We start from the raw sequence: 14,076 nt of genomic DNA on the forward strand, positions 1-14,076 counted from the left end.
GATAGGCGGGTTGCGAGGTAGGATAGATATGTTGATATACTGGATCCCATGAAGTGAAGATATAGATGTTCTATTTCTTGAAGCTATTTCTGAGACACATAAGAGTGTCACTATTTCTAGTACGCGTTCCCGGGTCATGCCAGTTGACCGAGGTGAGCCAACGGATCCCATCACGGACGGTTATTTCGCCAAGAGGAATTTGAGATTTCGACCCCGTCAGGCGACAGCAAGTCTTGTTTCGGCCCAAGTAAAGTTCCGAGTCCTGGCCCGACGGCATATCAGAGGACCATCGGGGTCTCAGCTGGTCGGCCGAGGACTCCGTGAGGACCGTCACTTATGCACATACACCCGGGTGTGGCTCCGAATGCTTGACTCGATGCGATATGGCTGCAGCCAACGTCTAGATTGCGTGGGAGGGATATCGCCCAGCTGGTGGAGTTGTTCTTTATTCCTCGTCTCGCCCGTTCTCTCACCCAAGTCCACCATCACCATACACGCTCTTGCTGAATCACCATGTCGGCCAAATTCGAAATTTACTATCCCATTCTAGCATCCAAGCTCGAGCAGAATGCTCTTGCAGTGGCGGGATGGGGAATACTCAGCGCTGTGCTCTTCGGAGCCTTGTTTGTCTGGTCCTTTGCGGTTGACGCCAGGATGCCGAAGCTGCCCATTGCCATGCAGGAAGAGGTGCCAAACAAGAAGAAGCGAATTGACATTTTCATCAAAGATACTCGGAGACTGCTCATTGATAGCTACAACAAGGTATGGTGCTGTTTCTCCGAGCTGTTGGGTGCTGACTTGGCATCCTCCAGTTTCAAGATCAAGTCTTTGGAATCACAACCACAGAAGGTGAGGATACTCAAGACCCTGTTCCAAGTTCCAAAAAGGTTCAAGGTCATTGACTCATTCCTGTCCAGGAACTAATATCATTATCCCTCTCGACCTACTCCATGGCCTTGGCAGTCAAAAGTCGTTAAGTTTCTCAGCATTCTTGGAAGAGGAGGTATATATCCCATGCAGTCATCACCTCTGAAGCCTTATTAATAGTTTTCCTCTCTAAATGACAGTTTAGTATGAAAAAGTACACCAAAGTGGGCAATCTAGATGAAAAGCAGATCAACATTGTGAACAGAAAGTTGAATCCAACCCTTCGTAAGTGCAGGCCCATATCCTTCACATTGAGTGTTTGTTCTAATACTTCTAGCACAATATGTCCCTGTCATTCAAGAGTTGATCCGCAGACACTGGCCACTGGAGAGTTTTGACAGTAAGTGTGCCGTCCGAAACATCCATCGCTTTACTAATCTCCCTGTCTTGGCCACTTGAACTACCGCTAATCATCCCACGTGCAGAACCTACCGCCACAAAGCCCTGGCCGCACGTCATGCGCCTCGTCTCCCGCATCTCGGCCCGAGTCTTCCACAGCGCCGCCTCGGCCGACAACGACCACTGGCTAGACATCGCCAGTGAACATGTACACTCCGCCGTCGTATGGACCGAGAACCTGAAGAAGTGGCCCGCCATACTCCGTCCCCTAGTTTACCGATTCGTCAAGGGTAGAGGGTACATGATGCAGCGCTTCGAAGAAGGCAAGGCCCTGGTGGCTCAGACGCTGGAAAACAAGAAGGCAAATGGGGGCAAGCCTCTGAGCGACCCTCAGTCGCTTCTAGATTATCTCTACGAGAGCGAGCTGGGCCCTGATAATGTCGAGGCGCATACCATTGCCCAGATTAACCTGTGCGTGGCTGCCATTCAGTCCATGGCTGCGACGGTGACTCAGTGTCTCATGGATCTTGCTACGCATCCCGAGTATGCGCCAGAGCTCATTGAGGAGATAAAGACAGTGATTGAGAAGAACAATGGTGTGGTGGATAAGCGGGTACTGACTGAGGTGTGGAAGCTGGACAGCTTCATCAAGGAGACTCAACGGTTGAACCCTCCCGACCTGAGTGAGTTACCTACCAAGCACGACCACACAGAAAGAAACGGTAACTAAAATCCTGCAGCTAGCTTTCAGCGAAAGGCTCTCTCAGACATGACCTTGTCCAACGGCCTCCGCATCCCTAAAGGCGCCCGCATTGTCCTTCCAACGGGAGCGATCAACATGGACCGGGAGTTTTTCGAAGACCCCCAGACCTTTGATGGCTTCCGATACTACAGGATCCGAACTGCAAATAAGGAGGCCCAGAACACAAACCAGATGGTCACTGTCGGCAAGAAGGACTTGACGTGGGGCTACGGCAAACATGCCTGCCCCGGTCGGTACATCGCCGAGGTGGCCATGAAGCTGCTCGTGATTGAGTTTCTCATGCGCTATGACATTCGGCTGCCGGAGAATGTGAAAGAGAGGCCGAAGAATATCGAGTTTGAGGGCTTGGTATGCTGCTTCCATCCTTGACCATGAGCTGCTTGGTGTACTAACTTGGTCAGATTATCCCAGATCCCGAGTGGGAATTGACGATGAAGAGTCGATGATGTCGTCCAGAATCAGAGGACCCTTGTTTAAACTCAGTGGGGTGAGTGAGTATACGAGGGAGATGGGATAGGCGCTAGGTTGGCAACCGTGTTGAACAAGGAGAGAGGGATTGATAGAACCATGTGATTAAATACATGACATGCTCGAATGATCCAAGTTTCCAAAGAAAGTATGTAGTGTATCCTGCAACTATTTCATCGAGACTCCTCCAGACAACAGCATAAACTCGCCGTTGATAAAACGAGACCGCTCTTCCGCAAGAAAGGCGACCGCCCAAGCCACATCCTCCACAGACGCAGCTCCGCCCTCCACCGGTGTCTCGGCAATCAACATTCCTTTGATCTTTTCCCACTCTTCAGGAGTAAAGTGTTCAAGAAAGGTCTCGGTCAACACCGGCCCCGGAGCCACCAGGTTGACCGTGCAGCCGTACTTTGGCGGCAGCTCCTTGGCCCAAACCCGCAAGATGGAATCGAGAGCGCCTTTCGTGGCCGCATAAACACCTTGGTTCGCCTTGGGCACTCGCGAAGCAGCCGAGCCAACTATGATGATGCGCGACCCGCCAACCGCGCCAGACATGCTCGGGGGATCGGCTGGTTTGTATGGCGTCAGGTGCGGCAGCGACGCCTTCACCAGTGCAAAAGCGCCACGGGCATTCAGGTTCATCGCCCGGTCCCACATGCTCAGGCTGGCGTCCCAGAGAGGCGCGATGGGGACGTAGCCGGCGTTGCTGACGAGGATGTCGATATGGCCGAACCTGGCTACGGCCTGTCGGACGAGCTCTGATGAACCGTCGACGGATGCCAGGTCTGCGCACACGGCGATCCAGTCTGTTTTCAGGGTTTTTCCCACGGTCTGGCACTCGGCTTCCAAGGACGGGAAGGGGTAATTGAGAACAATGTTTGCACCGCGATTTGACAGTTCCAGGGCGATGCCGGCGCCGATGCCTTTGGAGGAGCCCGAGATGACGGCTGTTCTGCCAGCCATGGTCTTTTGGTGTTGCGTTGAGGAAGACATGATCATGATTGAGGGTTGGGGTGCAATACCATGGATGGATAGCGCTTCAATAACCTGTGTTGGCGACGCCATCCCATCTAGCGCCGGCAGCGTATCGATTTAAAGTCACTTGGCAGATCCGAGCTCGGGGAATACAGGCCGATGCTACCGAGCTCCCTCGTGAGGGTTTGGAATGGGAGAAATGACGCTCATAATGGATTTTGATGAAGCCAATTGTTCACATGCAGCGCTCTCAAGATGTTGCTTCCTTAGTATTGCTTTGCAAAGATAATGCCAGAAATATTCAGTTACACTCTACTCCTGAGCTCTTTCTTGCGTACATCTCAGGCCTCGATAGGAACAACCGGAATATCTGTAATACCAGGTAAATCTTCAAACTTCTTGGTAAAGAAGGCACGCGGAATTTCCGGACCCCAGCTTGACACCGTAGCAGCGACGGCAGGTTCATCCGCATGCGGCGAGTCTTCGTTGACCAGATCGCCGTCAACGTAGTGCTCGACGATGAATCCGGACGAGTCAAACCTCCATCACCATTAGAATGGGAGCTCTTTCTCAGACATCATTTCATTTGCTTACCAGTAGTCAAAGATCTGGCTGCCGAGCACGTGTCTTCCCACTCCGAAGACGTTGATGTAGCCCTTACGGCGCAGGTAATGATGGCCGACGACCTGGCTGTCCACGTCGTCGACTTCAAAGCTGGTGTGGTGCGCTTTGATGCCCTCTTTGAGTTCGGGTGAGCCGGCGATGAAGATGTTCTGCCTGATTATCAGTAGACCATATACTAGAAGCAGCCTGGCGCAACTTACATGGTGGTCGACGTATTCCTTGCCCTTGTCCAGGTGAATGAAGATCATGACCGTCTTGTTGCTCTGCGGCTGGAACAAGGTATCCGTCTTCTTCATGTTGAACGTCTTGCTGTACCAGTCAAAGACCTCGTGGATCTTGTCCACGTTGACCTCAAATCCGTAGTGACCCAGCTTGTGGACCTTGGACGGCAAATCTCTGTCTGGGCGCTGAAACTCGCCCAGCCGCTTCTTGTCCTCCCAGGTGTTCCACATGACCGGCTTAGGAACCTCTCTGGGTTCTGGAACTCGATCTTCCTGCCCGTAGATCAGAGTGACCTCCTCCCCCAGCAGGTCTTTGATAATGACTACCTTTCCTCCGCCCGGCGCGTCAAAGTCATGGATCGGCGTTGAACCCGGCAACTTGGTTGCCTTCTCCAGCTCGGCCATGGACTGCACGATCCAAGCGCCGCCCCTGAACTTTCGCTTACCGTCGCTTGTCTTCTCCGCCACGTAGCAGAACTGGTCTATGCCGAAGCCGCGGAAGTAGACCTTGTCATCTTTTTCCAGGACCGGGATCAGGCCGAAGTCTGTGAAGAACTCCTTTGCCTTTTCCAGGTCTGGATGTCCGTAGCGGCAATATGAAAGCCGATCGAGGAGGATGCGACTTTCAGTAGATGATTGAGACATTGTAAAGATTGGATGTGGTTTCAAGGAGGATGTCTGATAGCGTGGCGATTTCACGGTGGCTTATCCCCAGTTGCTACCATTATATGCTTACTTGGTACAGCCGGGGCCCCGGATCCGAGCTGCGGGTTAGGGAGTGTGGGAGTGCGGGAAGAAGCCCATAACCCCAGGCCGGAAGCCGAGAAACCGGGACTTTGCCCGGTGGGTTTCACTCGGGATATTGCAACGGGCTATTGCGGTTGTGATGATGCCATGCTAACTCCGAAGCTATGCTCGGGTCGGCTTACTTGGCTGTGTTGAGTAAAACTATTAGAGTACTGGAAAAAGCTCTGAACTGATTGACACCCTCAACTGGAGGTTGCAAAGTCTTGAGGTTTCTGCAAATTTGTTCTCCAGCTATAGCTATCCTTGAACGCCGCCAACAAACCCGAGAGCTCGCCACTTTCGCCTTTCATCTCAAGATGTCGTTTGATCGGCTTATCCGATTCCTAGATAAGGAAGGCATCGAGAGATATGGTAATGTTGAAGGCGAGATTCCAGCCTCGGAACTAGAGAGCAAGACAGTGCAGCTCGTTTCCGGCAGCATTGAATCTGGATTCAAGGTCTTGGACGAAAAGGCCGAGCTAGTCAAGGTGAGCTACCGCCCAGTAACCATGCCCTACACGTTACTTACGTCTGTTCAGCTACTGTGTCCATTGCCTAGCACGCCCATCATCATCTGCGCGGGAGTCAACTACAAGTCTCATGCCAAGGAGACAAAGGTAAGAACACCCTCCAGACTGCCAGAAGGCAATGCTGACAGGCATGATAGTTTCCGCCGCCTAAGAAACCTGTCATCTTTGCTACTCCTCCCGATCGTCTGGCTGGACCACTGGACGACATCAAGATCCATCCAGACGCGCAGGAGCTGCTGGACTACGAGGGAGAGTTGAGCATCGTGATCGGAAAGGATGGATACGACATCAGTGAGGACGACGCACTGGATTACGTGCTCGGCTACACAATCAGCAACGACGTCTCGGCGCGCAACCTTCACGCCATCGACGTATCCGGGTACCAGATGGGCTACGCCAAGTCCTTTGACGGCTTTGGCCCGACGGGACCTTACCTGGTCTCGCCGAAGCTGGTGCCGAACCCGCAGGCTCTGGACCTGAAGACTACGGTCAACGGCGAGGTGCGACAGACGACGAGCACGGCGCAGATGATATGGTCGTGTCGACAGCTCATCGCGTTTGCCTCTCGAGGCCGGACCTTGCGCCGTGGGACAGTGATCATGACGGGAACCCCGGAGGGCGTTGGATGGCATACGAACGGGTGTCTCAAGGATGGGGATGTGGTTGAGGTCAGCATTGGAAGGCTTGGTTTCATTAGGAATAAGATGGTATTCCATGGAGGTGATTGAGTCTCATGCATGGAAGTTGTTCCTACCTAGAAGATCGATTTTAGAGGTTTTGTTTCTGTCTGCGTCGCGTTTCTATACTGTCAAGGGGTGTTTGTTTTCATACTGATAGAGAGAGTTTATGCATGATATTATTTAACGAGCTGCCTTAGTCACAAGTCACTGCCCAAAATCTAAAAATAGGCCCCCCTCTAAGTTGATTGACGGACATTTCATAAAGAGCCAATGAGTTTGTTTACGTTGACATTTGTTTCCGCACCTTGACGCAAATCTTCCACATCATTTTTCCCTAGGAAGAAAAGTCATCCGAAATCGAAAAATCACCATATCTTCCCACAGCCGCTAAACGAGTCGTAATACAGCTGTCCAGACTTGCCTTGAGAACAAAATTGAGCTGTGTAGGGTAAGTCAAGAGGAACCAGGCGGACGTCGTTCCGAGCACAACCTCTTCCCTGTCTCACTGCGGAATTCTCGGCCGAGAAACCCGACTGATATCAGGGTTGTGATTGGTGACATTCAACAAGCCCACGCTGATAAAGACAGTGTCGGAGACAACCTTTGACGCAGCCACAACCTATCACAATCTCAGACCAGCAGACATGGCATCAGTAGCGGCATCCTCCTCCATCCTCCTCCGAGGCGGCACCCTCCTCTTCCACGACGACAAGGATCACGTGAAACCCCTCCGCAACACAGACATCCTGATCCAGGCCAACCGCATCGCCAAGATCGGCAAGAGTCTCGTCGCGCCGGCCGGCACCGAGCTCGTCAACTGCAGCGGCAAGATCATCAGCCCTGGCTTTGTCGATACGCACCATCACCTGTGGCAGACGCAGCTCAAGGGGTGTCATGCCGAGCAGTCTGTTTTCGACTACCTGGTGACGGGCTTCTGGCAGAGTTATGCGTACAAGCCGCGGGATATGTTCTGGGGACAGCTTGGAGGAGCTTTGGAGGCGATTGATGCTGGGACTACGTTTGTACTGGACCATGCCCACGGCAACCAGACCAATGAACACGGTAAGTCTCATGACCAATTCTGTCGAGGACAATGCTAATGCATGAATAGCAACCCAAGCTCTATCCGCGACCATAGCATCCGGCATCCGGTCAATCTTTGCTTACTCTCACGCTCCCTACTTTACCAAATGGGACTCAAAAACATGTGAGCCGTCGCGCGACATCATGCCGGATTCCAGCATGGCGCACATCTTCGAGCTCGCTAGGTCACAGCCGTACGGGAACGGCAGGGTCCACATCGGTTTCGGGTTTGACTACTGGTTTCTGCCCAAAGAGGCTGTCGTGGGCATCTTTTCCGGGCTGCGCCAGGCGGGAATCAAGCTGTTTACGTCTCACTATGCTAAGAACCCGGCTCTGGGTAAGTTCGGCCTCGAATCATTTTACCTGACGTTTCTGACAAGAAAAAGGGAACAACCCGTTGATCTCTACCCTCGAGTCATACGGCCTCATAAAGTCGCCCAGCGATATTCTCTTGTCGCACGCGACTGGCCTCGACGCTAAAGAGGTGGCCAAGTTGGTCGAGACTAAGGTTCCAGTATCGAGCACTCCGGATACGGAAGCCCAGATGGGATTTGGCTGGCCAGTTGCTTTCACGTCGGGCATCAGCACCACGTTTGGCGTAGACTGCCATACCAGCAGCACAAGCTCCATTCTCGCTCTCGCCAGGTCTGCGTCACACATGGCACGCCAGCAGGATGCTGTGGCAGAGACGGAAAATGGCACTGGCGCTCCTCGCCGGATGCATCTTAACCCGAGGGGCAGCACCCAGGAGGCGTTTAACGCGGCCACGATCAACGGAGCACGCGCAGTTCTTCTAGGAGACCAGATTGGCTCAATCAAGGAGGGCAAACTAGCAGATTTGGTCATATTCGATGCGCCCAGTAGCCCGGCAATGAGCTGCGTCTCCGAGTCAGACCCATTGGCAGCTGTCGTACGACACAGCGACGTGCGAGATGTCGAGGGCGTCATTGTCGATGGAGTATGGAGGAAGAAGAACGGCAAGATCCGCCCGGTGACTGTCAAGGAGACGGGAGACACGTTGGAGTGGTCGCAGATTAGGGATGAGCTGCTCAAGAGCCAGCGCGATATCCAGGAGAGGCAGAAGGGTCTGAATCTGGACAAGGCGAAGGAGGCGCTTGTTGCCATGTTTTACATTGACAAGAGCAAGCTGATTGAGAAGCCACGGGATTGAGATTAGATAACTATCATACTTAGCCTTGGATTGACGCCAACAGACCCGAAGTTATTGACGTGGGCATCAGATAGCGTACACAGCTGTGAACCTGCACCTCGGATATATGATGCGGGCGCTTGGCCGACACGGGGGCATCAATGACGATTGGATCAAGATAAAAGATATAACACAGCTCAACAGTAAAGTTGGCAAACTTGATCTTGGTCACCAGCATAATTCTCAGCCCAGGACAAGTCGACAAAATGCCCAAGCCACTGCCTCTCCTCATCACGCTTGAAGAGCACTTCGTCTCGGCCAAGCTACTCTCCGAGCTCTCCGACATCTATGAGGAGCAGCTCAAGCACCTGCCAGACGTGTCAGCCCGCCTCACAGACCTCTCAGCCTTGCGGATACAGGACATGGACACCAACCGCATATCTCTCCAGGTCGTGTCGCACGCGCCGGGCTTGGGTCCCAGACCCCTACGCCTCAGCAGCCTGGCAAACGACGAGCTGGCCCAAGCGGTGCGAGCCAACCCGCACCGCCTTGCCGGCCTCGCAGTGCTGCCCATGGCCGAGCCCGAGGCGGCAGCAGCCGAGCTCCGGCGCTGTGTCCGGGAGCTCGGGTTCGTCGGGGCGCTGGTGGACGCCCATGTGGACGGGGCTCACTACGACGACCGGCGTTTCTGGCCCGTGTTTGTCGCAGCGACTGAGCTTGATGTACCCATCTATCTACATCCCACGTACCCGGCGGAAACCCAGCGCTCGGCTTACGAGGGTAACTATGTAGCCGGTGCGGCTCGGAGCCTCGGGTCTAGCGGGTTTGGCTGGCATCAGGACACTGGGCTCGGGGTGCTGAAGCTGTTCGCAGCCGGGCTGTTTGACGAATTACCGACGCTCAAGATCGTGGTCGGCCACTTTGGCGAGATGCTCCCCTTTATGCTAGAGCGGGTAGAGAAGCTCTCGGTGCGGTGGGGAGAACGGCAGAGACCCTGGCGCCAGGTGTGGGACGAGAACATCTGGATCACGACGAGCGGGGTGTGGAGTGTGGCCCCGATGGCGTGCATCCTGAGAAACACGCGGGTCGATCACGTCCTCTACAGCGTGGACTACCCGTTTGAGAAGAACGAGAACGGCCTGAGGTGGATCCGAGAGCTGCAGGACAGTGGGCTGGTTACCCCGGAGGAGCTTGAGATGATTGCCTACCGGAATGCGGAGAGGCTGCTGCGGGTCAAGGCGGGGAGTCCGGGGAAGGGGCCCGAGGACTGATGCATGCATGGATATTCTCCTGGTTTAGTTACGTACGTGCTAGTGTTGCTGTATGATGGATATCTATGTTTACCTTCTTCTCCATCTCACTCTCGAATCAAGCTTGGTGCCTCGCAGAACTTTCAGTGACACTTTACCAACACCCATCGACAATGCCTTCCGCTGACAGTGCAGTGGTCAAGTCCGTCGCCTTGGCCGGGGTGGGTGCAATAGCATCTTCCTTCGCTAAAGAACTACTCGCTGATCAGTTTCCAGGCCGGAGGACACCTCGGCCGGCAGGTGCTCGAAGCACTCCTCAAAGAACAGTCTTTCGACGTTACAGTCCTGGCAAGTCGCGGACGCAAGCCAATCGACTATCCTTCAGGGGCCAGAGTCGCGCTGGTGGACTACGAATCGCCCGAGTCACTCCAAGACGCACTCCGGGAAGTCGGCGCCGTCGTGTCTGCCCTCGGCAAAAAGACCGGCCTGGAATGCCAGCTTAAACTCATCGACGCTGCGGTAGCTGCCGGGGTGAAGCGTTTCATACCCTCCGAGTTCGGGGCTGATCTGCAGAATCCCAAGATTCGGGCGTTTCCCACGTACCGCACCAAGGTCCAGACCGAGGAGTACCTGGAGAAACTAGCTAAAGAGAACGAGCTTACTTATACGTACATATACAACAGTCTGCTGCTCGACGATGGACTTGATTTGAACGTGTTCGCAGACTTTACCGCCTGGACAGTCAATATCTACGACGGCGGAGATACTGCATTTTCTACCACAAGCATCAGTACCGTTGCGCGAGCAGTAGTGGCCGTCTTGAGCAACTTTGAAGCAACGAGGAACAGAGCTATCCGCATCCAAGACTTGTCAACCACGCCACGCGACCTGCTCCAGACGCTTCAGAGGCTCGACCCGGGACACGACTGGACACCCGTTGCCGTCGACACCGAGGTCCTGGTCAAGAAGGCAGAGGACGACTTGGCTTCCGGAATATTCAGTCCAAGGGCCTTTGCCGCCTTTGCAACGAGGGCGACCTTTGCGCCTGGGTTTGCGAGCACTTATGATACTGACATGGATCGATTGGGCCTCACAGAGATGACCAGGGATGAATTTGAGGGCTTATTGAGGGAGCGGCTGGTGTGACACTTGACAGGATGTACGCGAATGCAATAGAAATTTAGACTAGTTGAACTTGGTTTAGTATTCACAGACAAAGTACAGTTGACCATCATCACCAGCAAAAGTACACATGTCCTCCCCCAGTAGAGGCCCCATCTTGTCATCCCCTTGATACGCACGTGCGAGGTCAATTTGACCGCCCTGTGAATTGTCTACCGTTGGCCATGGTTGCTGGGCAGCCGGACTCGTGTTCTGCGGCGCAGTAGACGAAGACCTCGCCGACAGGGCAGACTTGCGCCGCCCCAGCTCCTTCTTCCTCCGCCTCCTCGCCTTGTCGATGCTCCGCATGACCGACCGCCACTGGTGCACCCTCCGGTGCCGTGTCGGCGAGTCCCAGCGCAGCACGGCGCTCTGCTCCACCACCCGCCAGGCCTTGTCGGCGTCCCGCACCAGGGGCCGGCTGGAGAGCTCGTACAGGATGACGGCGAAGGCGTGCCACTCGTTGTAGCATTTTGTCAGCCATGACCAGTGTGCTACCAGGGGGTCGGTGCGCAGGCGGTATGAGTGCGTCATGCATTCTATCGCGTCCTGGAAGACGCGTCTTCGCTGGTCTTCGTTCAGCGAGGTCTCTGAACCGAGCGGGTTGAGGGCCATGAGATGGAGGTTGGAGATGATGGTGCCGATAAAAGCGCTGATCAACTACAGGATGTTAGAACAACACGCGTGTGCAGACAGACGGAGGCTTACACAGCGGAGCGACTCCCGGGATGCCTTGTCCCCGGAGAATCGGCCGACAATCTTTTCCCTCTGCTTGTCGACCCACGCCTGCTTCTCCGCTACCGTCATGGGCTTGAAGCTCCTCCCGGTATCCGGGTCAATCCTGCGCGTGTCAATCATGGTCCGCCAGATGCTGGAGGCCCAGCAACGGGCGACCGTAAAGGACATGTCGGTCATGCCGCGAGACTCGCTCGGATACTCGGTCATGTCCGGGTGCAGATCTGCGTCGTTCACGTTGAGGGGCGGTCTGGAGTCGAAGCTGCTTAGCTCCATGCTGGACATGGGTTAGTTCGGCTCATTGCACAGAGACGCGGATGACTTACAGGCCTGGAGAGCACGAGTGGTCCTCGGAGGCAGGCGTGTCGAGGATACATATACCCCACCACAGCCGGCGACGCATCTCGGCATCAAAGGGACTGAGGTTGAGAGCGCTTCCGTCGCGGTGCATCCCGAGAGACTGCGCAAGCCGAACAGCTAGCCCGGTCATGTTCCAGGAGTAGGTAGGATCACGAGAGCGCAGGAGCACCAGATACACCACAAAAGTCTGCAGCGTGAGCATGTCGTCCGTCTCCATCAGCCTCGAGCGCGAAAGGGCGCTGTCTGCGCCTCGGCGCAACTTGGTTAGCAGGGCAGACTGCTGCTCGCCGAATTGCAGCTCGCAGTCGTCCGAGGAGAGGCTGTTGACGGCGCCAAAGTATATCACGAATAGGAGAGCTTCGAGTGGTGGCTGGAGGTCCCGCGGGTTCTGCATTGCTTCGAGGACCATTGGCTCGACTGAGGGTATGTGCAGGATGGTCGCAACCGGGTGGACATTCGCCTTAAACAGTTTCCACGCCTTGAGTCTTTGGTGTTGGGGCGGGTGGGGAGAGTCGGGGCCGGTTTTCTGGGCGCAGGTGTTGAAGATCAGGGCGTATTGTAGTGACTCGAGGCCGGATGGAGGGGGACTCTCGTCGCATTCAGAGTCGTCATCGTCGCTCACTACAGCTTCGTCTATGTCGTGCTAGAGAGAAGGGGTATCAGCAACATGGAAGTGGCCTACTGGAAGTTTGCCCACCTCAGTATGCAGAACCTCCCAGAATGTACCGCTCACGTATCTCTGCCGACCGTTATCCCTTACCAGCTTCCCCATCGATGTCCCGTACGGTGACCAAGCCGAGCCTGAGGCTTCTCGAGAGCTTTCGCCAGGTGCACTCGCAGTATTGGCAGGGTTGGACTGCAAGCTAGCAGTTGAGTCTGTGTCCTGCAACGGCGAGTGCGACTGTTGGAGAGGACTCGGAGTCTGCTGCGTCGCATGCGATTCATTGCCGACGAGATGGTACCCCGGCTGATTGCCCGTGCCGCCGGACTCGACTGAGTGCGGAGGCATCGGCGGCGTCGGCGACGGCGGCGCATTCTTGGGGTCCGCCAGGCTCTGCGGCAGGACGGAGTTCAACACGGAGGACGGCAGCGTGCCCTGCTCCATGCAGCTGACCAGCGTCTTGAACATGGGCTCGAGGCGGTGGAGCTGCTCCAGCAGTCGCGTGTCCCGGAGCATCTGCTGCGCGTCCGGGTTGTTGTCCGGCGGGTAGACGCACTCGGTGCCAGACTTGCTGCAGTGCTGGCACGGCTGCTTCTTGTCGCAGCCGACCTTGCGGCGACGACATGCTGCGCAAACTCTCCGGGGCATGCGAGGCTGTGTCTGCTGCTGTGTCTGTTGCTGTTGCGGTTGCGGTTGCTGTTGCTGTTGCTGTTCTTGCTGCTCCTGGCCGTCTCCGGTGGGATTCCATGCTGAGATGATGGTGTCGCCTTCAGACATGGCTTGGTCGCCCGACGGAACTTGAGACTGCGGTTTGTCCCGAGACTCCATCTCGCGCTGGTGTTGGCAATGGCGGATTGTCCGTGTACCAAGGCTTGTGCCCCAATTGTCAAGGCCGCGCCAAGGAAAGGTCGTCTACGTCGTCAGTGGAAGCGATTGCCGTCCAATGTGTGCAATAGTAACGAGCTAGAGCTTGGGCATTACATGCGACACTGAATGATTGTGAAGAGGGGAAGCCGTCGTCCACGGTAGGCGAGCACAAAGAGGAGGTGAGATAAGACGGGCATCGCATTTCCATCCATTATCACCAGACACCCACGCTGGAGGGTAGGGTACGCCACCAGATTCCTTAGCGCAAGACGGTATCAAGCGGGTTGCAAAAGTGCGGGGAAGCACGAATCAGGGGAAGGGTATTTGCTCGGCCAGATTTCAGCGGGGAGCCTGGTCCATTATCAATCCTGAGGAGTTCAGAATCTAAGAAAAGAACACTCACTACCAAGTACCACGCAAGCATGGCATGTCTCTGCTGTCTCGGCTGGGTACGCGAGGGCCGGGTAAGGTGACCAGGAAGGGAAGAGATAAGCAG

At 55.1% G+C, this 14,076-nt stretch overlaps 8 protein-coding genes across 8 annotated transcripts; 5 read left to right on the plus strand and 3 right to left on the minus strand.

Moving 5' to 3' along the window:
• Positions 1-513: 513 nt before the first annotated feature.
• On the plus strand, positions 514-2,475 carry NCS57_00499100 (uncharacterized protein; the record flags this gene model as incomplete). The annotated part of the gene is made up of 6 exons (XM_053054934.1): positions 514-762; positions 813-849; positions 1,205-1,267; positions 1,353-1,949; positions 2,007-2,377; positions 2,431-2,475. 6 exons carry the CDS (start codon positions 514-516, stop codon positions 2,473-2,475), a joined length of 1,362 nt encoding a protein of 453 aa, XP_052917094.1.
• A 190-nt stretch (positions 2,476-2,665) lies between these two features.
• On the minus strand, positions 2,666-3,496 carry NCS57_00499200 (uncharacterized protein; the record flags this gene model as incomplete). The annotated part of the gene is made up of 1 exon (XM_053054935.1): positions 2,666-3,496. The coding sequence occupies one exon, from the start codon at positions 3,494-3,496 to the stop codon at positions 2,666-2,668; it is 831 nt and encodes a 276-aa protein (XP_052917095.1).
• A 317-nt stretch (positions 3,497-3,813) lies between these two features.
• Positions 3,814-4,962, minus strand: NCS57_00499300 (VOC domain-containing protein; the record flags this gene model as incomplete). Its single annotated transcript, XM_053054936.1, has 3 exons — positions 3,814-4,012; positions 4,067-4,245; positions 4,297-4,962. The coding sequence occupies 3 exons, from the start codon at positions 4,960-4,962 to the stop codon at positions 3,814-3,816; spliced, it is 1,044 nt and encodes a 347-aa protein (XP_052917096.1).
• A 458-nt stretch (positions 4,963-5,420) lies between these two features.
• NCS57_00499400 (FAA-hydrolase domain-containing protein) lies at positions 5,421-6,361 on the plus strand (the record flags this gene model as incomplete). The annotated part of the gene is made up of 3 exons (XM_053054937.1): positions 5,421-5,591; positions 5,643-5,720; positions 5,771-6,361. The coding sequence occupies 3 exons, from the start codon at positions 5,421-5,423 to the stop codon at positions 6,359-6,361; spliced, it is 840 nt and encodes a 279-aa protein (XP_052917097.1).
• Positions 6,362-6,957: 596 nt separating this feature from the next.
• Positions 6,958-8,567, plus strand: NCS57_00499500 (uncharacterized protein; the record flags this gene model as incomplete). The annotated part of the gene is made up of 3 exons (XM_053054938.1): positions 6,958-7,375; positions 7,425-7,733; positions 7,783-8,567. The coding sequence occupies 3 exons, from the start codon at positions 6,958-6,960 to the stop codon at positions 8,565-8,567; spliced, it is 1,512 nt and encodes a 503-aa protein (XP_052917098.1).
• Positions 8,568-8,812: 245 nt separating this feature from the next.
• On the plus strand, positions 8,813-9,817 carry NCS57_00499600 (Amidohydro-rel domain-containing protein; the record flags this gene model as incomplete). Its single annotated transcript, XM_053054939.1, has 1 exon — positions 8,813-9,817. One exon carries the CDS (start codon positions 8,813-8,815, stop codon positions 9,815-9,817), a length of 1,005 nt encoding a protein of 334 aa, XP_052917099.1.
• Positions 9,818-9,969: 152 nt separating this feature from the next.
• On the plus strand, positions 9,970-10,942 carry NCS57_00499700 (NAD(P)-bd-dom domain-containing protein; the record flags this gene model as incomplete). Its single annotated transcript, XM_053054940.1, has 2 exons — positions 9,970-10,017; positions 10,073-10,942. 2 exons carry the CDS (start codon positions 9,970-9,972, stop codon positions 10,940-10,942), a joined length of 918 nt encoding a protein of 305 aa, XP_052917100.1.
• Positions 10,943-10,996: 54 nt separating this feature from the next.
• On the minus strand, positions 10,997-13,541 carry NCS57_00499800 (Zn(2)-C6 fungal-type domain-containing protein; the record flags this gene model as incomplete). Its single annotated transcript, XM_053054941.1, has 4 exons — positions 10,997-11,617; positions 11,666-11,969; positions 12,019-12,695; positions 12,750-13,541. The coding sequence occupies 4 exons, from the start codon at positions 13,539-13,541 to the stop codon at positions 10,997-10,999; spliced, it is 2,394 nt and encodes a 797-aa protein (XP_052917101.1).
• Positions 13,542-14,076: the final 535 nt, after the last annotated feature.

Source organism: Fusarium keratoplasticum, chromosome 3, assembly GCF_025433545.1.
Source record: "Fusarium keratoplasticum isolate Fu6.1 chromosome 3, whole genome shotgun sequence".
NCBI classification, from domain to species: domain Eukaryota; kingdom Fungi; phylum Ascomycota; class Sordariomycetes; order Hypocreales; family Nectriaceae; genus Fusarium; species Fusarium keratoplasticum.